Source organism: Neodiprion virginianus, chromosome 5, assembly GCF_021901495.1.
Source record: "Neodiprion virginianus isolate iyNeoVirg1 chromosome 5, iyNeoVirg1.1, whole genome shotgun sequence".
In the NCBI taxonomy this organism is placed as follows: Eukaryota; Metazoa; Arthropoda; class Insecta; order Hymenoptera; family Diprionidae; genus Neodiprion; species Neodiprion virginianus.
Window position 1 is genome coordinate 32379738 of NC_060881.1, and position 23374 is coordinate 32403111.

At 35.4% G+C, this 23374-nt stretch overlaps 2 protein-coding genes and 1 long non-coding RNA gene across 15 annotated transcripts in view; 1 reads left to right on the forward strand and 2 right to left on the reverse strand.

Moving 5' to 3' along the window:
* The window catches only part of LOC124305108 (latrophilin Cirl), a 238570-nt gene extending 232018 nt beyond the window's left edge, over positions 1-6552 (forward strand). For 5 of the 10 annotated variants that reach the window (XM_046764157.1, XM_046764156.1, XM_046764158.1 and 2 more), the window contains 4 exons: positions 638-806; positions 1379-1600; positions 4397-4618; positions 5460-6552. In XM_046764157.1, coding sequence (XP_046620113.1) covers positions 638-806; positions 1379-1600; positions 4397-4618; positions 5460-6221 — 1375 coding nt within the window. In that variant the 3' untranslated portion in view covers positions 6222-6552. Of the gene's footprint in view, positions 1-637; positions 807-1378; positions 1767-4396; positions 4619-5459 lie in introns of those variants that run through there. The other 5 variants (XM_046764162.1, XM_046764161.1, XM_046764160.1 and 2 more) reach the window with 4 other exon arrangements.
* A 5137-nt stretch (positions 6553-11689) lies between these two features.
* Positions 11690-14312, reverse strand: LOC124305121 (ankyrin repeat domain-containing protein 16-like). Of its 4 annotated transcripts, none has more exons than XM_046764191.1 (4): positions 14110-14312; positions 13484-13855; positions 13088-13351; positions 11690-12159 (listed from the first exon to the last, which is right to left on the reverse strand). In XM_046764191.1, the coding sequence occupies exons 2-4, from the start codon at positions 13794-13796 to the stop codon at positions 11801-11803; spliced, it is 936 nt and encodes a 311-aa protein (XP_046620147.1). In that variant the 5' UTR covers positions 13797-13855; positions 14110-14312; the 3' UTR covers positions 11690-11800. The 4 variants fall into 4 exon arrangements, with proteins under 4 accessions (XP_046620147.1, XP_046620148.1, XP_046620150.1 ...); XM_046764192.1 differs by having other exon boundaries at positions 14160-14306; XM_046764194.1 differs by having other exon boundaries at positions 14167-14304.
* A 4136-nt stretch (positions 14313-18448) lies between these two features.
* On the reverse strand, positions 18449-23352 carry LOC124305124 (uncharacterized). The gene is made up of 3 exons (XR_006908326.1): positions 23322-23352; positions 22754-22764; positions 18449-21634 (listed from the first exon to the last, which is right to left on the reverse strand). It is a non-coding gene; the product is annotated as an uncharacterized LOC124305124 (long non-coding RNA).
* Between the last annotated feature and the right edge of the window lie 22 nt (positions 23353-23374).

A 23374-nucleotide genomic window follows, 5' to 3' on the forward strand; every position in this document is an offset into this window, starting at 1 on the left:
TACTAATTTCTCACAGTATACATAAGTATACTTCTCTCTTCTCTCGTAATCCTTTTACGAAGAAAAGTGTATTTTAAATAACTGCCACTCTACACTCTATCGTATTTCTTTTGACTGTTATTGTTGTCGTTATTATTATTATTATTATTTTTTGTTATTTTTTTGTAGTATTTAATATATTATATTACACGTAAATACTCACACGATCATCTTACGTCTTTATAAACAATATACTAACAATAAGCTAAGGACTATCACGTAGACTCGGAGCAAGCGATAAACAAAAAATACGTGAATAATGCTTATGAGAAATAGATATTCCTTCAATTATTGCTGAAAAACAATGTCGAGCTCTTTCTTATTCAATTATTTCGTTTCAAATGTTTCACAATTCAATGAGACAGTTTAAAATCGTTATACTGAAAAACGAATGTTTGCTTCGAGCGAGTCTATAATATAAGTCAAATGCATGCCTGTTTTGAGAATTTTTTGTTTTTTTTTGTAATCGAACTGTTGAAAGTGATTGAAATCACACGAATCTGAATACAGTTGACTCGGCAAATGAAAAAAACTATGACAACTATGTCTGAAAATACTGAAAGATATGATAAATGTGTGAATTTGGAAATTTTATCAGGGCCTGGCTGCGAGGAGCAATCGTTCTAGTCTTTCTCCTGGGACTGACGTGGACCTTTGGATTGTTGTACTTGAATCAAGAATCGGTAGTGATGGCTTACATATTCACAGTACTGAACAGTCTCCAAGGATTGTTCATCTTCGTGTTCCACTGTGTGCAAAACGAGAAGGTAAGAGTAGTCCAAAAAGACTGGCGAGTAGGATGCCGAACTCGGATGGTGAGGGTGGGCCTGGCCATCAATGACTGCTAATAAAATTCACTCAACTTCAGAGAGGCCGATTATAACAGACCTAACTCTCGATTCACGATTACAATTCACGTAACTCTAAGGAACCCGATGATAAAACAGTTGACTCCTGTGCGCAAAGCATAGAAGATAATCGTTTTATCGTCGAGATTTGTAAAGTTACTTGAATTACAGTTGTCACTAGAATACTTGCGCACTGCGGTACTGCGCAATCTAATAATTCGAGTATCTCCCCTTGCCTCGAAACAGATGAATGTGAAGATGCGCAGTATCGGATTGCGCAAGTATTCTACGCTTAGCAGCGCCGCCAAGCGGCTTGTTGTTGGAATGTTGGCCCACCTGAAGCTAGTCTTTTTTGACAGAAGTTCGGTCTCCTAGTCTCTGGTCTTCTCGGAGTAGGCAATACGTGCGATATTATGACATCCCTCAACATCGATTCATCGACCGGACGAATTCATTCCCTTCCCCCCCATTTTTTTGCCCTCATATTTCAGGTGCGGAAAGAATACCGTAAGTTTATCAGGCGCCATTCATGGCTGCCAAAGTGTCTCCGATGTTCGAAGACCGTCTCGGGCAGCTCAGCCGGCTCTTCGGGGACAAGCGGAGGCGTCGCCGGGACGAATGGCGGCAAGGAATTCGCCTCCCACAACACGTCGTCAAATCCGTCGGCACCGACGACGGACAGCTCGGGATTGTCTCCTCACGCAGCAGCTAGCGTGGGTACCTCACCGAATAACCACAACAATCTGACAGCGCCGTGTAACAATACGAATCTTTCGATAAATGTCAACCTGAACAATCTGTCGCTGCGATCGCCGGTCGGGACACATCCAATGCACTTGATGGCCCCGAGCAACCACAATAGGCACGCTACTCAGCAAGGTATCCAAATACCGCTTAAATACACCAAACCTGAAAACAAAATCAAATATAGAAAAAAATAATAAACAAATAATATATCATATATATACATGTATATATATATATATATATATATATATATACGTAAAGTACGAGGAAAATAATTAATCGAAACCCTCGCTGAAGTCTTCTTTCGTTTATCAATTCTTGCTTGTTACATTAGACTAATTTTTTTGGTCATGTTTCTTTTTATATAATATACATACAGCATAATATTTATCGCACAGAAATAAAAAAAAAAGGGTCTTTGGTGGACTGTGACGTTTTACGCAAGATTTAAATCGTATACAATTGTTGAATTTTTATGCTATAAGTATTGTCGACAATTCGGGTATATGTGTCGACTTTTTTTCAATACTGGAAACACGGAGAAGACAATAATTTAAATATTGAATTGAATGATTCGTAGATATAACGTCGTACTAACTATGCGAAGGAACGCGCGATCACTGTAGAAGCTCGGAATAAATTACACAAGAGTTTGCGTAAAACCGAACTTTGTCCATATGGGATACGCTCTGTTATGCTATACTATAGTTTGATTTCGTTGATATACGTATTTGGTAATTGGTAGTGAAGATTATATAAAAAGGCTTTTCTTTTACGTAGAATTTGAATTAGCTTGCGCAATTCGCTGTATATTGAACATGAGACATTGTTATAATCATAATTTTCAATTTGTACGGTAGAATCCTTGTGTTATTGTATATACAGAGTCGATTTTTCTTTGAGAACTTGTAGAGTGAAAAAACAAAAAAAAAAAAAAAAAATTAGGAAACGTCACAGCTATAAAAAGAAGCCCACGCTGAACACCACCGTTTCAAAAAACTCTGATTCAAAATTATTGATATAAAAATAACAATTGAATTACCATACGAAAATCCTCATAAATAGATTATTCGTTCATACAGAAGGAACAGGCCCTTTTTTTCATAAGAAAAAAAAAAAAATAACGCGTAAAATCACGCGTTTGAAATGTTTATCGACATTTGCATACCGGCTGAATTTTTAATTTATACATTACTTGTCTTATTATTTGTTGACTCGAATGAATTTCTTTCCCTCGTTTAAATGAACGTGAAAAGTTTATTTGCAGGAATACTTTATACTTTATGATAAAATAACTTGACTTACAATGAAATGAATTCTTTGAAATAATACAAAAAAAAAAAAAAAAAATGTTGATCGCTGTACACATTTTAATTCGCATGTTAATTTTTCTCTTATACAATCTAACACGATCTAATTATCTAAAAGCAGATAAATACATATGTGTTTCGCGTATGTATCGACACGATCTTGGAGCAAAAGGGCCTTGCACTTCTCCTATTAATACTAACAACAATAGTGGTGACTCAAAATTTGCTTTTCTTGCGGGGTTTGGTGTACGCGGTTGCTGGCTACTTTGTCTATTATACTATCTGATTATTGTACGATGAACGGAAAAGTACACGATGTACCACTTATTCTATCTGCATGATGATTTTAACACGAGTTTATTTCAGAGACACCCACACTCGTCACTCTCACGGTGGAAACTCTGCTCGGAATTCGTTACTTTTCGTTTTCCGTATCATTCCAACACCCTACATCGAAGTTTACTTTTATTAAAAATCTCTGCAAACTCCACAAACACAAACATCCGGCTGCCGATATTCGCCGCTGCGGCAGTGCCGATTGAAATTAATAATTAATCAGATGTTTGAAAGATTCGTAATGTTTCACGCTACTGAGTACTTACCTAGTAGATCCTAGACTATAAGACACCAAACACACTTACACTCGGCACCGTTTCATCAAATAATTTTCATTCATTTATTAACCAATTACTAACCACCATCAAATACACGGACACCTTCACTTCCGCCTTTTTGGCGTATAATCTCATTCCACACATTCTTCATTCCTTCAAAAAATGTCACGGTAAAATGAAAAAATTAATAGGAAATCGATTCAATTTTCGTTTACTGGGAGGGGCACACGTTTCGAGTTGTCACCCTCATAGAATGGATGATAACGAAGGGGCAAATCAGTTTTCATTCAATAGCAGGTATGAAACAACAAATACGTACATGTTTGAAACAGTGCGAAGAGATTCGCTGCGTGCAGATCGACTCAAGGTACACAGTTTGATACATTTCTAACACAACGTGAGAATGACACGAAGCATGAGTATGAATTGAATACAGAGGGAAATGCAAGAGAAAATCAGTTTTCGTTCAATAGTAGGGATAAAACAACACACGCATACATGTTTGAAACAGTACGAAGAGATTCGCTGCGGGCAGATCCACTCAAGGTACACAGTCTGATACATTTATAACACAACGTGAGAACGACACGAAGCATGATTATGAATATAATAAAGAAGGAATCATGTAAAAGAGAATCAGTTTTCATTCAACAGTAGGGATAAAACAACAAGTACATACATGTTTGAAACAGTGCGAAAAGATTCGCTGCGGGCAGATCGACCCGAGCTACGCAATTTGATACATTTCTAACACAACGTGAGAATGACACGAAGCATGATTATGAATAGAATAAAAAGGGAATTATGTAAGAGAGAATGGTCGTACTGTCGTTTGCAGTACTTGGTGTCCGGGCGCGGTTGGGTTACGACTGACAGACAACAATCGGCGGTGCTGCCCCCAGCCGCCTGCACAACCAATTCTCAACGCGAACCTCCTTCGTCGGAAGCTCATATCGTAGCAACGCTGCCTCACGCCCGAAACAACTTTCCCTCAGCTCTTAATATCCCTAAATCTGCGACCGCCACTTGGGGACCTCTTAACAAAAACCTCATGTGGAAGGTAATTACTAACCAACCAACAACGAATGCTTATTAATGCTGGGACAGCTTTAATACCCGTTACTTATTACTAATTACAGTTAGTGTCAGTGCAGAAAACACCCCTAGTGAAAAACTGTCGAAGAGAATTTTTTTTTATTCGATTTTGTTTCCTTCTGTGTGTTTTCTGCGCGATACCTATAAATGGAACATTTTCCTACGCGACCCTTTTACATTCTTTCAGTCGTCGCAAATTCACTTCATGGCAACATTATATATATGCATGGATATATATATATATATATATTTTTTTTTTAAATCGCACCACTGCACAGCCTTACCTGCACCGTTCATTTCACCTTATTCACATAACCTCTCATTGAAATATTCTTAGGATCATGCTCAGCGTTTTCGGACTACGTGGCAAAAGAAATTATGCCTGTAGTACAAACATTTTCATGTCATAACCATAAGGTCAGATTTCCTGAAACTAGTACCTAAGTAAAATCTTTCAATATTTCTTCATCACATTGGGATTCTTAATGCGGTCGTGATTAGAACAATATGGCGCCGGAGTGGACGATCAGCTGATCGCTCTAGGGCAAGATTACTCAAACGTCTAAGCACAGAATATATCTTGCAAGATATCGAAGTTTTATTTTGTGACATTGAGTCGGTGTGTTGAAAAACGCGCGACGAAAAATCACATTTACGATTAAACACGTCAAAACTCGTTTTACCATATTTTCTATCCTCTTCCTGCATTCAAGGATCCCAAACGAATGACGGTGTCGAATCGTTCCGCAACCAAACTTCACTACGTCGACTAACAACGGTATCTAATTTTCTCTCTCTCCCCGCAGAACATTTCTTTTAAATCGTGTTCCCGGGATTCCGGTCACGGAGGATCGGAGCAAGAAGACTCGCCGCGTACTCACAGCACGATGACCTTGTCGCACGGAAGGACCCGTGATCGAAGAATGGTCGGCGACCTTGGCGAGGCGACGACGCGATCAGGGCGACGGGCGGCGTCTCCTTACAACCACACGTACACGGAGATAAGGGACGGACGGGGAGGGCATCACCAGGTCCACGGACATCACGGTCAGCACGTCCACCTCCCACGGGGAATGGTGGCCGGCGAGGACGACCCGGTATACGAGGAGATAGAACGAGGAGGTGGTGAAATCCAGGTATCCGACATGTCGGACGAGGACGGGAGGCGGCAGAGCGACATGAGCAGACAGTCATCGCGGAGCTACGGCGATCATCGTCCGCTGATTCCTTACTCGCCGGCGAACGACAGGAACCTCGTTCACTACGGCCAGACGATAGACAACAGAGGCGCCCCCCAGCACTCCGTCGGTAATCCAGCCGAGTACAGTCCCGGGCAAGAGCGTAACGCGGCGAACAACTGCTGGGAGAAACTCAGACGGTATCAGGCCAGGTACGAGCTTGGCGAGTTGTCAAGACTACCGGGAAATTACGGACTCCCGCCTCTCCAGCAGGACCACAGTAGAACGGTTGCGGTTTTGAACGGACACACCGTAGTTTGTCACCTTCAGCCACAGACCGACATGTATACCGGTCGCAACATGCCCCCACCTTCCTACAGCGAGTGTTGAGGGATTGATAATTTTCCCCGATCGTCTCTATTGCGTATGTACACTTTGCTTTGAACGGGGGCCTGGACGATGGTGAACCGATGTGCTTGGGTCTCGCTAATTTTAATGTACGGAGGTGGCCGAACGTTTGTAGATATATTATGTAATAGCAATGCCGCCTCCGGATCACACATTATTCATTATAGATACACACGGGCACACCTCTCTTATCTCCCCAAACGGCTCGAATCGAGGGCTAAAGAAATAAACTTACCGTGATTTACTGTGTACGCATTACATATATGTATATATATATATATCTATATATAGGTATATTATACATATATACATATATATATATATATATATATATATTATATTATGAGAACTTTGTGTAGTAGTTTTGCTCCTGGTGCGCGTTGTTGCATTTATTTTATTTAACATTTTGTACAGTGGAAGTACGAGTGCTACAAGACTGAAGACTAGCTCAAAATAAAATAAAGTAAAAACAAACAAAAAAAAAAAAATAAAAATAAAAGGAAAAAATAAATAATAATAATAATAATAATAATAACAATAACAACAACAACAACAAACTAGCAAACAAACAGTCGACTGAAGATAACTTTTTATTTTATTTTTTTCCCGGTATACAATTAATTGAAACATTTTTCGAATGAAAGAATAACGTGTAATAAATTGATAAAATAAAGTAAAATAAATACACTAAGAAACATTGTTTTTACCAATCAGAATTATCAAATGATCATGATGACGATGATGACGATGAAGGAGTTTGAAAGAATGAATGAAAGGCGGATGAACTGTTAATATAACAACAGTTGTGATTTACGAATACTTTTTGCGAGCGAGCTGTAGAGCAGTTCCGTGATATGAATGAATTCTGTCTGTGCGACGATGAGAAGACAATGAAATGTAAAATTTGATCGATTATATCGTAAAAATCGCGTTGTGTGTCTGTGATTAATACACCGAAACTTGTATAATATACTATTGATAAACTTTTAAGTATAGTTAACGCAATCGATTGAATAAAATGATAAATATCTAAAGTAAACAACTATATATATGTATGTATATATATATATTGTATGTATATCGACTGGACGAGTAATAATAATAATAATAATAATAATATTAATAATAACAATAACAATAATAATAATATTAGTAATACCTACAGCGATGCGGACAAATCATACATAAATTTTTAATGAAAATATCACTAAATTACTATCGTTAAGGTTACCTACTCAACAACATCAAAGAAATAATGAATAATAGTAATAATAATAGTAATAGTAATAATGATAATTGTTCGAAGAAAAGAAAACATTGTAAGCCACTGTATTTACTTATAGCCGAATCTCTCGCCATCGTCGTCATCGTCGTATTCAATGATTACCATAATTTTTAGGTAACCGACAAAAATACGAAATTTGAATTATTACCCATTATTATTGTTGTTGTTGTTGTTGTTGTCGTCATTTCTTTATTTTTATTTTCAATTTTACGATATTAAACTCGGCGTTCGAACGCTATTGCGCAGCATTTATCAACCTCAATTTTAAGTTTTGATTTCCTGTCAGAATCGATCTATTTTCTAAACAAATTAATACACTTGTACCGTAAATAATATAACCTATATAATCACGGTCGAAACTTGACGGAGAATCCGATGATGTATCGATAAATTTCCATTTCAATCAAACCGACGACAAGTTTACAAAAGATTGCAAACAAAAGTCATGCGAAATCCTTTGTACTACTTGTCATGTAGTTACTTTAAGACACGTCGTATGAGCAAGTACGTTTTGTTTTCTTTTCTTTCTTCAAAATACTCGCAAAGTCGAATGCAAACCGTGCAAATTTCTCTTGTCTCTCTCTTACTTTTCATCGATCCTCGCAATCAGTTTGTTTCTTTTTTTCTTTCTTTCTTTTTTTTTTTTTTTTTTTTTTTACTTTCCATTCGTGTCACTTTCTTTCTTTTCCATTGTCCGGCAGCCCTTGTCGGTCGTGTGGTAGCTTTTCAGGAAAGTTTTAATGCGAAGAATCGAAAAAAAAAAAAAAAGAATAAAATTTTCACGGTTAAAAAAACTCATCTGTAGATCTAAATCGTTAAAAGTAACAAACACAACTACACAACTATACCAATCGGCAATTACAGCCGGGCTGAGCGCGTCAGATGTTATTCTTATCCACACGAGTAGTTGCGTTTGAGATTTGCACGGTAATGATAAGATTTCACTTGTATATGTATGTATATACAAGTATATATATATATATACACATACGATAAGACATACGCGTACGTCTTTCGTTATTCGTTATTATAACTGAAAGTGAATAATTGACGGTAAATAACGAATAGGAAAGAATGTAATAGTAGATTAGAAAAAATAAGAGCAGTTTCCAATTGAAATGTAAGAATGAAAACTAAGTCACTGTTTTTTGCTATTTTTTATTTTTTAATTTTTTTTTTGTTGATATTTTCTACATATAAGTATACATATATACTATATATATACATGGTATATGTATATGTATGTGTAATATCGTATGTAATCTGTATTTAAACATACGGGGTGTATCCTTGTCCGCTATTTATTTTGTTTTTATTATTATTATTATTTGTTTTTTTTTTTATCTTCTATTTTTCACGATCGAACGTGTCAGCTAATAATAGAACGTAATCGTTAACGGGCAGCAAAACTAATTTTGAAATGCACTCAGTTTCCATTCAAAGTAAGGAATCGTCTGAAATTCGTAATCGAATGTGTTAGTTGGCAAAAAAAAAAAAAAAAAAAAAAAAGAAAAGAAAAGAATATACCGTTACCCAGGAGATGATGATAATTAAACAAACGAACATGAAAGTAAAATTTTTTTAAACGACTTAGCGATAATAAAAATTCATTGATTATCATGCCTGGCAAAGTATATTACAGGAAACTATATTAATGATCTATCGTAGTGAATATTGTATTACTACGTTTGCAAAAGAATGAAAATAACCTCTAATAATACTGTATTAAATGTATAAATGTAATCCTCCCGGATTCCTTGAAAATAATATTCACAAGTATAAAATATTGTTATTACAATTGGTATTCGTATCGGTTCGTTTATTTGTAAAACATTTAGTACGATTGAAAAGTAAGATCAAAGTTACGCTACTTGTTAGAAAATCTTTGAAACGTGCTTTTACTTTTGATCTGTAAATGCCTTTGAAATTATTATTTTTTTTTTTTTATTTATTAATTTTTATTTTATTTTTACTCTGTTGACGTTTAGCTAACTTGATAATTGGATCGTGTATAGCTACGAGGGGGCAAAAAAAAAAAGAAAAAAACTGAGAAGAGCATTTTACTGATTGAGAAAACAAGTCGTTTTACAAAAAATTTCATACGTTTCATATATCGTTTGTATGGTGTTTTTTTTTTTTTTTTTTTCCTACATTAATACTCCTATTGAAATGATTTTGTTAATTTCCTTTCTGCCAACCTGAAACTGTGTTAAATAATGTTAAATCGACATGTGTATACCATCTATTTAATTGGACCTGTACTCGTGACGAATATCTGTCCAAACGATATATATAGTTTGTCGGATAAGAATTGATTATTAATTTTGAGAATCGCATTTCACTCGTTCATTATGTTATTCTAACGATTAATATTAAATCTATTATGTTACATTGATGTTATAATTAGAAGGGTGAAAAAAAAAAAAAAGATCGAGGTAAAGAAATGATAAGAGACAATGATAAGTGACTGAGGAACTCTTTTTTCGAACGTTGTAAATAATGTAAATAGTGCTTTGTACATGTTGAATACTTGTAATATGTAAATGAAAAATATGAGATGGAAACTCGAAACAATAAATGAATAAAATGATGTGAAAATTAAATGAATCACGAAGGTGATATATTATATTCTATTATTATATTATATATGTATGCATACGGTACATACGTGACATGTATATCTATATGGTAAAATAATAACGAAAGCGAAAGAGCGAGTGTGTGTCTGTGTGTGTGTGCGTGTGTGTGAGAGAGAGAGAGAGAGAGAGAGAGAGAGAGAGAGACAGAGAGAGCGAAAGTTAAAGAGGTCGTTTATTTGATGACGAGTACGATGTAATAATAAAATTAAATCTTAAGTCTTTAATAGCGGTATATATGTAAATATTTAAGTGGAAAGGTAATATACATTGAAAATGAGATCAGACAAAACGAAAACAAAAAAAAAAAGAAAAGAAAAGAAGAGAAAAGAAAGAAAAGTTGGACGAAAATAATAATAATAATAATAATAATAATAATAACGACACTGAAGTAACTATTCGATATTTATACTTGTAATGATTCTTCACTAACGGTATGTAGGGGAAAAACAGAGAACGAATTTTATCAAATCGTCGACAAGAGATAAGATTCGACGAACCTTCAATTAAATGTGCAACGTACGTACAACAAGACGGATAAAACAATTTATAAAAAAAAAAAGAAAAAAAACGATCATGCATGTTTTACCTGTAGTTAGTTAGTCATATACTATACGAGAAAGTGAGATTTATGTATATATATATATTGTATATACCTATACACTATATATTTCTCCAAATCAAGTTTTATTCAAGAAAAAAAAAAAAAAACAAACAAACAAACAAACAAACTTAACAATATGTATATGTCCCCTCCTGCCGTTCACCGTACCTACCAGTTCATCAGAATACATACGTTATGTTATATTCTTTAATTCCATATTCATTTTGTTGACATGAAAAAAAAAATTGCTCATTTTGCATCAAAGTTGCCCGACGAGTGAATTTTTTTCTCTTGTTTCTCCACCCTTTGATCATTGTTCTTCTTTATTTTTTTTTTTTTTTTTTTTTCGTTACCACGCATTTTTCGTATACGAATTCAAATCTGGTTCTTTGTTTTTCATCCACTCAACGGTCAATTTCGCAATAAATAAATATGCGTTTTTAATTCGCTTCAAATCACATCAGTCGATTGTTTTCGACTTTCGATGGCTACTCGTCGGCAATTTTTTGCTCCGATCATGTGATATTTTCTCCAATCGTTCCGCTTCAATCTCCAATCTTTGACCGATAAAAATGCGTGAAATGTAACACGAAATACATAATGTAAAACCCGATATTTTTAAATCGTGAATCTGTTAATTTTTGTACGCTTCTCTGAATACTGTCTGATGATAAAGGGAAAAACACAAAATCCCCCCCCAAAAAAAAAAACAAAAAAAAAAAAATGAAAAATCAGAAAAAAAATTAATAAATGTGTACCGATCTGAATATAATTTCGACTATGGCACTGCTAAGAACAATTCTTTCCTATACTGATTTCCTGTATAGGTATTTTATTACATGGAGTTTATTCTTATTCAATGTATAAAGGGTTCATCTTTTTCCGGTGACTGTAAACAAAAAAAACAAAAAAATTGACAAATCTGTATATTCGAATATAATTTATTGACGATAATATATTACGATATATTTTACTGGATAGATTAAGAATTACATCAAAGGATTTTCAGATTATCACGCAACACACGGATGAAAATCTATCGAGTTTGAAAAGATGATAAGACTTTGATCGCTTTGAGCTGTTTGTTCTTCTCAGCGAACATCAAAGGTGTTATGCCATGGAGAGTTGGAGATTCGACGTCGATCAATTTACGATTTAATATGTATTCAATGATCTCTGTGTTACCGCACTGTGCGGCAATGTGTAAAACATTTTGCCCCACATTGTCTACCGCGTTCACGTTGGCTTTCGAATCTATCAAACGTTGAAACGTTGGTAAATCACCGCTCTTTACGGACTCCAAAAGCGGGGTTGATCCGGACGAATCCTGCCAATTTATCAAATCCGAATCTTCGGATAAAATCAAATCAATGACATTCCGACAGCCGTGAAACGCTGTAAAACAAAAGATCCCAATGTATGGCCAATATGGCACCGTGTTGTCAAATTATGTAAATATTAATTGTAAGATACGGTAGCTTGTGTTTCAGTCATCAGGTTCCTATTTTGTCAAATTAAACGGGGGGGGGGGGGGGGGGGGGGGGGGTGGAGTACAATTTGGACGGTCTAAAATCATACGTAGTTTTTTTTTTTTTAAGAATTGAAAACACTTGGAGCAATTTGAATTTGAGGAGTTTATTATTTATAGTTTCAAAAATATTTTGGAATTTTTTTCATCGAAATTAATAACAAAATTTTTAGAGTTAAAAACACCCTTTTTGCTTCGAGCTTGTTGCCCAAATGATGAGGAAAAAAAAAATTTCTAATATGTACGATTATGAAAAAAAATTTCATCTACCGACCAAAAAATTGTTACAAACATTGTTATAACAAAATTTTGGGATTAAAATGCGAAAATTTAGCCACGAGCTCAAATCGATACAAATTTTCAAAGACTGTGTACAAATTTCAAGTCGATCGGATAAAAATCGATCGAAGAATCTGTACCACCGGATTGAAAACGTGGTCGTTCGCTACGCCATGCCGCCATTTTGTTATTATTTGCAACGATAATATTCTAAAATATTCTTGAAACTATAAATAATAAATCCCTAATACTCAAATTGCTCCAAGTGTTTTTATTTTCTTTGAACAAAAATCCTAAAAGTAGGCATCATTTTAAATCATTCAAGCTGTAAACCCCCCCCCCCCCCATAAAGTGTTGGGGATCAAAACATTCGACAAGAAACAAATTTTAATGACAAATGAGGTCCTTGTAGTTGCCTGATTTCTATCACAATATGGTATTTCCTGATACGTTAGATGAGAATACCAACGATTTCTCATATTCGAATTGAAATAACTGATCTGCTCGGTATTTTACCAGCCACGTGCAAAGGGCTTCGACCGTTTTTACTCCTCATGTATACACTGCGAGACGAGCGTGTCATCAGGCATTTAACCGCGTCGACGTTTCCAGTCCTACAAGCGACCATCAGCGGCGTCCAGCCGTCTTTGTTCTGCAATTCGGAAGCTGCGCCGTGTCGAAGCAGAGCTTTCACGCAACTCGCTGCTTCCTCTCCGTCTTTGGTGCAGGCTAACATCAGGGGGGTCCAGTCTGCACGTTTCAAGGGATCCACGGCGGCACCTTGGGTGCGGTAGAGATAAGATGGATGAGAACGGCGCAGTGTAGGGGTTTCCTTTCGTGACAAGGCAGTGTTAACATAAAAATTATAAGGGCTACATTGTATACACGTTCATTTTTCACCAACGAGCGAACCTTGACCAAGAAGATACTCGAGGACGTCGAGTTTCGCGGATTGAGCTGCGTCGTGCACCGGTCTTTTCATATCTTTGTTCGCCACTTCCGTTCTGAAGGGTGGCTCCTTCCATGTTTCGCACAGATATTTCACCACCTCTAAATGACCTTCGCGTGCCGCCAAGTGCAGAGCCGTATCTCCTGATGCTTCGTGACGATATACCGTCCAGTCTTTAATGTCGTTTGTAGAGGCGAGCTCTTTTAACTTTGTTGTATTACCTTTCTGACTCGCTTTCAGAAAGGTCTTGCTAGAGATCGAGGTTAAGGTACTCATTATCTTGGGCTTGTTCCTTGTGTGGTGCTTATATAGACTCGATGCTCATTCCATGTATTCTGAAAGTTTGAAATTGATGCGATTTTTTATGTCGCGATGTGGAACGAACGATAAAGACCTACTGAAAATTATTTTGTGGTTTATTATGTGATTTGTCACGTATTAGATCATATTCACATGATAAATTGCATAGTGATAAAGTACATCGGAACTTCGGTCATAACCCTGTGTGATTTATCACAAAATAATTTTCAGTATGGAAATGATTGGTCGGTAACAATCTTCGAGCTGATCCAGCGAGGGATCAGTATACCATAAGACAACACAACGCATTGGCAACTTGACGACGAAAAATAACCAAACTCCGTGCCAGTTTCTCTCGGTGTATCTATAAACTAGCAGTAAGTAAGTGAGGTTATGTCGGGATTTCCAGAATCCACACGTCTGGCGACACTATTTTGATTCAAGTGCACCTAACTCTTCAGCCTGACGTGGCCCGCGTAGACTGTACGTAGAATAAAATACTCGACGCCTTGTTCGTGTTCCCACGTTTCAAGTTTTCACACTAGATGGTGACACCGAACATTCTCTACGTTGGCGGTGACGTAGATAAAGATGGAATTCAATGATACGCATCGCCGCTGCTTTACCGACTGAAGATACTAGGATACTGGAAAAACATAAGTGATTGGTGTCGTTACTTTTTTGTGATTTTTTCTCCCAAAAATATTTCATTTCGGAATCAATTTGAACGAAAATTGAACTTCGAGGAAGCCAAAGCACGCATCTAAGAAATCGCGGAATCAACAGATAGCGAAATACGGAGAATATTTCTCGTTTTACGACTGTCGTTTCTGATCCGTTGCTCGCAGCGCATTCGAACTGCGCGTAATCGAATCCTCTGGCAAAATTGCGTCACTATAATGCATCAAACAATTGATTGAAATATTTTTAAGATTTGGCCAAACTTCAACCGGAAAAATTGAGACGGGTTAACCTTTTTTTTCGAGAGGAAAACTTCGTCTCAGAATCGATTTAAACAATCCTTTTCAGACTACATGTATGGACTCCGAGGATTGCAAAAACGGTATTTGTAGCATCGTGGAATCAACATCTGCGAAGATACGAACAGAAAACGTAAACATTTATGTAGGTATTATTTATATTATTTCAGGTTGCGTAAAATAGTATTATTACAACAGTATACATTGAATATGTTGCAGAGGTGCATTACGCCTGTACTGTGACCAAAACTTGAACTGTGCTTCCAAACTACAATGAAAACTATCTCATATCAACGTTATTCATATTCTGCTTAATGCAATATATCGCATTTTTTTTTTTCTATTATGGAAGCCAGACTTCCTATTTAATGTTCGCGCACTGTATTGCATTTTTTATTGTCTTAAAAATCAATATTATTCAAAATATTATACTAATTATATCAATTAGGATGGTATTATAATAAGTATTGGTATGATGTATGACCATTATTAGCATATTGTGTCAGTATAGTATAATATATTGTAATGATAGTAATAAGGAACTTGGTGAAGCAGTATACACTGACATATGACACCTGAACACTTGTACTCGATGTGAGGCATAATAAACTGGAATTGAAACCTTGAAGCTTTGAGTTTTTGATTTTTATCTTCCACTTCCTCAGAAACCCGATGCCAATTTAATGTTTTCCAGCCGTGAGTTTTGATTCGTTTGCTTGTAGTGTATTGGGACGGCACCCAATCGATTTCTCTCACAACATTAGGGTTAGCCTTACTTTTTCTTCATTTTTCGAGCCGAAAATTGTTGGTCTCAGATTCGATTTGAATGACTCTTTCCTGACTAATTGGACCCCCAGGAATTCAGAAAACGCAGCGAAAACAGTTTGGGATCAACAGCAGAGGAATTACGATGGAAAAAGCACCTGCTAAAAAACGTCGAAAGCACAGGTTCTCGTTTTCCGGCTGTAACTTTTGATGCGTTGTTCGCAGCGTATTGGGACTGCGCCCAATCGATTTCTCTCGCAAAACTACGTCGGAATAGTGCCAGAAAGAATTTATTCCAGCACTTTTCAGAATCGCGAAAATTTTCGCCGAAAAAGGCAAAGGGGTTAACCTTACTTTTTTTTCATTTTTCGACCAAAAAATTTTTGGTCGCAAATTCGATTTGTACGACCCTTTCCTGACTAATTGGGCCCCCAGGAACTCGGAAAACGCAGCGAAAACAGCGTGGGATCAACAGGAGAAAAGTTACGAAGGAAAAAGCACCAGCTGAAAAATGTCGAAATCACAGGTTCTCGTTTTTTGGCTGTAACTTTTGATGCGTTGTTCGCAGCGTATTGGGACTGCGCCCAATCGATTTCTCTCGCAAAACTACGTCGGGATAGTGCCAGAAAGAATTTATTCCAGCACTTTTCAGAATCGCGAAAATTTTCGCCAAAAATGCAAAGGGGTTAACCTTACTTTTTTTTCATTTTTCGACCAAAAAATTTTTGGTCGCAAATTCGATTTGTATGACCCTTTCCTGACTAATTGGGCCCCCAGAAACTCGGAAAACGCAGCGAAAACAGCGTGGGATCAACAGGAGAAAAGTTACGAAGGAAAAAGCACCAGCTGAAAAATGTCGAAATCACAGGTTCTCGTTTTTTGGCTGTAACTTTTGATGCGTTGTTCGCAGCGTATTGGGACTGCGCCCAATCGATTTCTCTCGCAAAACTACGTCGGAATAGTGCCAGAAAGAATTTATTCCAGCACTTTTCAGAATCGCGAAAATTTTCGCCAAAAATGCAAAGGGGTTAGCCTTACTTTTTTTTCATTTTTCGTCCAAAAAATTTTTGGTCGCAAATTCGATTTGTATGACTCTTTCCTGACTAATTGGACCCCCAGGAACTCGGAAAACGCAGCGAAAACAGCGTGGGATCAACAGGAGAGAAGTTACGAAGGAAAAAGCACCAGCTGAAAAATGTCGAAATCACAGGTTCTCGTTTTTTGGCTGTAACTTTTGATGCGTTGTTCGCAGCGTATTGGGACTGCGCCCAATCGATTTCTCTCGCAAAACTACGTCGGAATAGTGCCAGAAAGAATTTATTCCAGCACTTTTCAGAATCGCGAAAATTTTCGCCAAAAATGCAAAGGGGTTAGCCTTACTTTTTTTTCATTTTTCGTCCAAAAAATTTTTGGTCGCAAATTCGATTTGTATGACTCTTTCCTGACTAATTGGACCCCCAGGAACTCGGAAAACGCAGCGAAAACAGCGTGGGATCAACAGGAGAGAAGTTACGAAGGAAAAAGCACCAGCTGAAAAATGTCGAAATCACAGGTTCTCGTTTTTTGGCTGTAACTTTTGATGCGTTGTTCGCAGCGTATTGGGACTGCGCCCAATCGATTTCTCTCGCAAAACTACGTCGGGATAGTGCCAGAAAGAATTTATTCCAGCACTTTTCAGAATCGCGAAAATTTTCGCCAAAAATGCAAAGGGTCGCAAATTCGATTTGTATGACCCTTTCCTGACTAATTGGGCCCCCAGGAACTCGGAAAACGCAGCGAAAACAGCGTGGGATCAACAGGAGAAAAGTTACGAAGGAAAAAGCACCAGCTGAAAAATGTCGAAATCACAGGTTCTCGTTTTTTGGCTGTAACTTTTGATGCGTTGTTCGCAGCGTATTGGGACTGCGCCCAATCGATTTCTCTCGCAAAACTACGTCGGGATAGTGCCAGAAAGAATTTATTCCAGCACTTTTCAGAATCGCGAAAATTTTCGCCAAAAATGCAAAGGGTCGCAAATTCGATTTGTATGACCCTTTCCTGACTAATTGGGCCCCCAGGAACTCGGAAAACGCAGCGAAAACAGCGTGGGATCAACAGGAGAAAAGTTACGAAGGAAAAAGCACCAGCTGAAAAATGTCGAAATCACAGGTTCTCGTTTTTAGGCTGTAACTTTTGATGCGTTGTTCGCAGCGTATTGGGACTGCGCCCAATCGATTTCTCTCGCAAAATTACGTCGATATAGTGCTTGAATCTATTGAACATACTATTCTTTAAAATTGGTCAAATTTTGACTGAAAAAGCCCAAAGGTGTTCGCCTTGCTTTTTTTGCGATTTTTGGAATCCGGAAATCTTCTGTCTGAAAATTCATCTGTCGCATCCTTGACCCAGTAATAAAACTGAATGCAAAGAAGACACTCCGAACATCATAGGACCAACAGCTGAGGAATCAATCACATTATCAAAATCGCGTCAAATCAGTAAACTGCAAAGAAGTTGGCAAGTGAGAAAGCCTGATTGAAGGTTCGTATTATTTTAGTAACACATTTAATTTCTTAGTAAAATCGGTACATTTTTACAAGGCAACTTATCATATAATACTTAATAAACATATTTCAGGCAATAAAGATCAGGCTACACATCGACATCGTTAATTGTGTGTATAATAATTCCACATTGTCAATCGACAAGCCAGCTGAGGAAAATAAAAATCGTGTTATATCGTACATTCGGATCCGTCAGTTTTCTTCCTTATTACGCATCAACCTCGCATTTTTCTTTATCGATTACTAAAAAAATCATCACGATATACTACATAATACTGCAATAATGCGGAATCGTCTGGTCAAGGCAATTACAACATTTTCAATCCGATCAACTCAATATCCAACGCAACATTATCATGATAGATCCATAAGAACTTCGAAGAGAATGTTCCGTATCCCGTATTCCTTTCGGAAATCTTTTTTTTTTTAATCCTTCGTGTCGTTCACGACAAAAACAACACCGTTGAATGATATACAAATATTCTCATCTTCGCTAGTTTCACGTCGTTCTTTGATATAAGTATGTTTCTCTATACCTACCGAGAAGTTTGCAATTAAAAAAAAGAGACGGAAAGTCGATCGTAACATGAATAATGAGGATGGAACTTCCGGCTACGTAAATATAAATGGTGTTTTGACGAGAGAAGGAGAGAAAAAAAAATAAATAGAAAAAAAAAAAAAATATACACAGTCAAATCAAACTATCGTGGTGGGTTCGAGGAATTATACAATTATCTACACAAAATTTGAATCACTTTGGCACTATTTACTCGCTCTTTCTCCTCATCTCTTTTTCTACAACGTGCTCCTCTGAATGATATGGTCGCGTATAGGATTACTGTTTTCTATTTATTAATTTTTATTTTTCACCTAATGTTCTTTTTTTTCATTATTTATTTATTTATTTATTATTATTATTTTTTTTTTTCTGTTTTACTTACTTTTTCCATTTTCTTTATAAATAATAAACGAAATGCGTAAAAAAAAAAAGAAAAAAAGAAACGTATATATATAGGACGCGCTTTGGCCAATATATTCGACCACAATTCCGTGTTGCTAGATTGTTTCGTGTGTAAAATTACGCAAAGGAACGAATCGAGTATAAGGAGATGAAAAAACTTGGACGCAAGTCTTATTATGGAATTCCCTACGAACGGAACCTTCAATACACTGAAGTACAATGAACATTGATATAGGATTACATCCGATTTAGGAGGATCAAATTTTAATAACCACACGATGACTGTTTTTTTTTTTTTTTTCTTTCTTTCTTTCTTTTCATCGTCATTTTTTTTTTTTTTTTTTCTCTCTTCGATATCGATTATAACTAGCAACATGAATTTGCGATATTCGTGTACGCAGGAAAAAAATCCTGAATCTCTAACAGATCCATTAGGACCAGCCCTGAATCAATAAATGCGAATAGGACGCGAGCAGCTTATATAAAAAAAAAAAAAAATACAATTAAAATTAGAAATAATAATAGTAATAATAATAATGATAATAATAATAATAATAACAAGAACAACAACAACAACAATAATAATAATAATAATAATAATCTTACTCGTAATAGTAGTGATAATTGTAATTATAATAATCAGTTAAGATATTTAATAAATTCCTAACGCCTTACTAACTAACTATGTACAGAAGAGTCTATTTATCGTATATATATATATATCTAGTTCTTAATTCATTATACACAGTACACAGACTTATATTTTATATAGCAGTATTACAACGACTGAAATCACCCAGTTACACGATCATTATTATTATTTTTTTTTTTTTTTCTATTCTCTTTTTTCCTCTCTTTTTGCAAACCTCGAAACTATATGCTCAATTTCAAACGTTCTCATTAAATTCATATTCATACATACATACGGTATGTGTAAATTTGTATAATAATTATACCGTATACGTTATATCGATCTGAAGTGAGAGCGGAGAGAAAAAAAAAAAAAAAAAAATTAAGGGTACACAGAATGGCAAAGAATAAAAAATTCGTAACGCTGAGATAAATAATCTGCAGAGAACGTGTCGAAGAGATGTGGGAGAAAATTATTTCTTCGTAAAACGTTTACGAGTCGTGAGTTCATTTTCGTATTCTTTCTTTTACTCGATTCTGAAAAGAAAGTTCCACCTTCCTGCCAGTGCGACCTGGTTCAAAATTTTCAGACAACCGCGTCTTTGTTTCCTTTTTGATCTCTCTCTGGGTAAAAAAAGAAAAAAAAAAAAAAAAAAAAAAAAAATGGCATCGTTATTATAATTTTTATTTATTATTCCGATCGTTTTTTTTTTCTTTTTTTTTTAATTTTCATTCTATTTTTACTCCCTTCGTTTTCGTTCCATCGTACCGTTAGCGATTAGTGTATTATTATTATTATTATCCTACGAGTACATGAATATAGATATATATGTGTGACGAGTGTGTATAAACATATACATATATATATATATATATATATATATATATTTATTTATTTAAAAAATGACGAGGAATGAGAATGCGAGCGGGGCTGCGATTGCGGTATTCGTTTCATGCACCACATATCCTTTCATTTCAATCTACAAGGATATTTAATAATACCTATATATATGTATATTTATAATTTATAATTTTTAATGCCCAGTATGTGTATTAATGTGTTTGCAAGTTTGCAAGTATGCGTATATATACAGGAATCCGAATAAAAAACGTACCGCACATGTATGCGTATGGAAAATGTGTCTGTATGCGTGCGCGCGTGTGTGTTTGTTTGTGAAAATGATGATAATAATTATTAGTAATAAATTTATACGTTATTTACGCGCGGAGAATGAATCGGTTGTTTTTTTTTTTTTTTTTCGTTCTTTCTCTCTTTTTTCAACACTCAAATCAAAAAGATGCATAATTCGCTCGCATATCACATCCGCATCGGTCCGCACCGATTATATGTTGTAATGAGGTAAAGTGATATATCCGTGATTACTGATCAAGTGTTACAATTCACGTTAAAAATGTTGGAATAATAGAAAACACGATTTCGACGATTTCGTAATTCTTGCCTCGATTTATTTTTTTTTTCTTCACTTCCCGTCCTCGTCTCAGTCATTTTACCCGTTTTTCGTTTTATTTTCTGTTTTCCTAATTGTTTGTTTATTTATTTATTTATTTACTTTTTTTTCAGATTTATTTATTTTCATATATAACTATGAAATAACGCAACACAGCATGGGGTCAGAATTATTCAAACTATAATTTTGAGATGTACGGGTTGTACCATTTTTAATCATCAGACGATTGATTGATCGACGCGATTAATCAATAATAGTAATAATAATAATGACCAACAACGGATGTACTAATATTACTAATAATAGTAATAATAATAATAATAATAATAATAATAATAATAATAATAATAATAATGATAGTAATAATTACGTCTAGTCAATTGTATAATACAGATATTTTTCAACTTATTATCAGCGATGTGATTTGAATTTAATTCCGTTATTTTGTTGCTTTTTTTATATATATCTTCGTATGCGATAATGTGACGTGTTTGTGGTGTAATTGTGTTTTCTTTTTCCGTGTGTATACTTACATAACAAGAGTCATGTATACGAATATATTGTATGTATACACTTTTAAATACAATTTATGTTTATACGTGTATAGATATACGTAACATATCTATCATTTACAAATTCTATAATTGATTATTAATTATTATTATTGTGTATATCAATGAATACGAAACTATCTTGGTTGTTTTTTTTTTTATGTTTTCTTTCTTTTTTTTTATTTATTTTTTTTTTTTTATTTTCTTTCTTTATCCCCATTCTAAACTATACAGGCGCTATTATACTTATTAATATGTGATTTGACAAACGTTAAACCAGGTTTAATAATTTGAGGTTGATTCGACTTGACGATTCGTTCTGGCCAACAACACGATTCAATTTTTAATCGATCCCATACTAGTAACATTGAGAAAATCAAAAAGCGAACGAATCATTCGTCCGAACAGATTTTCGGCACGATTGAGTTTGAACGAGTAGTAATGAAATGAAATTGAGCAGTTCCGCGGCTGATATTTTTGCCCAATCCAAGAATCTGAATATATTTAAAATTCAGTGGCGCTATTTTTTTTTTTTTTTCTTTGTTTCTTCCCCCCCCCCCCCCCCAAAAAAAAAACAACATAAAACAAAAAAAAAAAAAAAAGACCAAAAATTTGTTCCTCGAAAAATAAAATTCGTCAAATTGAGCCTCTCCTTTCTCCTTGTGCGATGAAATTATCGGTAGTTTGGTAAAAAGCTACACAGTTTTGTTCTAAGCCCGGTGTAACGTTGCAATAATAATGATAATGATGATAATAACGGTAATGAAAATACAGTGTATACATATATATATATATACACACAAACTGTATTTCTCATGAACGTAGATTCGTAATTATTATTATTATTATTATTATTATTATTATTATTATGTATCTGTGTATGTGTGTGTGTGCGTGTATTACTTACCGACAAGTATTTACAGTGGGCATATATGTGTGTGTGTGTGTGTGTGTGTGTGTGTGTGTGTGTGTGTGTGTGTGTGTGTGTGTGTGTGTGTGTGTGTGTGTGTGTGTGTGTGTATGTATATGTATACATATATATTTTCTTTCTATTTTCTTCAAGACATTTAATTTATCGCCCATTTTGAACATAACTTTCATTGATCTATGTTGCGTGTACGCAGCCACAAAAGCGATGTGCATTGGGCTTGAAAGTTTTCGCACGTTATATTGACAGTAAAGCCGCGGCGTTCGAAAAACAAAAAATTCAACACCGCGGTGCGTTACTTTTTTTTTTTAATCTTTTTTTTTTTTGTAAAATTCTCAAGACCGAGCGGCGGGGAAAAAAATCGCATGGGATAAGAATGTTTCGGAATTTTTTTTTTTTTTTTTTCTTTCTTCATCGCAGTCAACTTCCGCGGTTACCGATTTCCGTTCACGCTGTTGCATCGTGCAGTTACTGCCTGCGATAACGATGTAATTCGTTGCGAACAACAATCAGATCTAAAACACCCTCCTTTGTTTGCAGGTATCAACTAATCAATCAATCAATCAATCAATTTATCAATCATCGCACAGAAATTATTATTCCTCGTATGTCGCTCGTGTCACAGCGTAACAAATTTACCTACCATCGCTATGATGTATAATATATACATATACATATATATATATATATGTATATATATATAACCTTATAATCAAAAGTAATAATT

Excerpts from the sequence above, each read along its gene's own strand:
- LOC124305121 (XM_046764191.1), bottom strand. The coding sequence starts at position 13,796 with ATGAGTACCTTAACCTCGATCTCTAGCAAGACCTTTCTGAAAGCGAGT. Across the intron at positions 13,352-13,483 it reads CGAGTATCTTCTTGGTCAAG|GTGCCGCCGTGGATCCCTTG; the intron begins GTTCGCTCGTTG and ends ACCGCACCCAAG. Across the intron at positions 12,160-13,087 it reads AAGCCCTTTGCACGTGGCTG|CGTTTCACGGCTGTCGGAAT; the intron begins GTAAAATACCGA and ends TTTGTTTTACAG.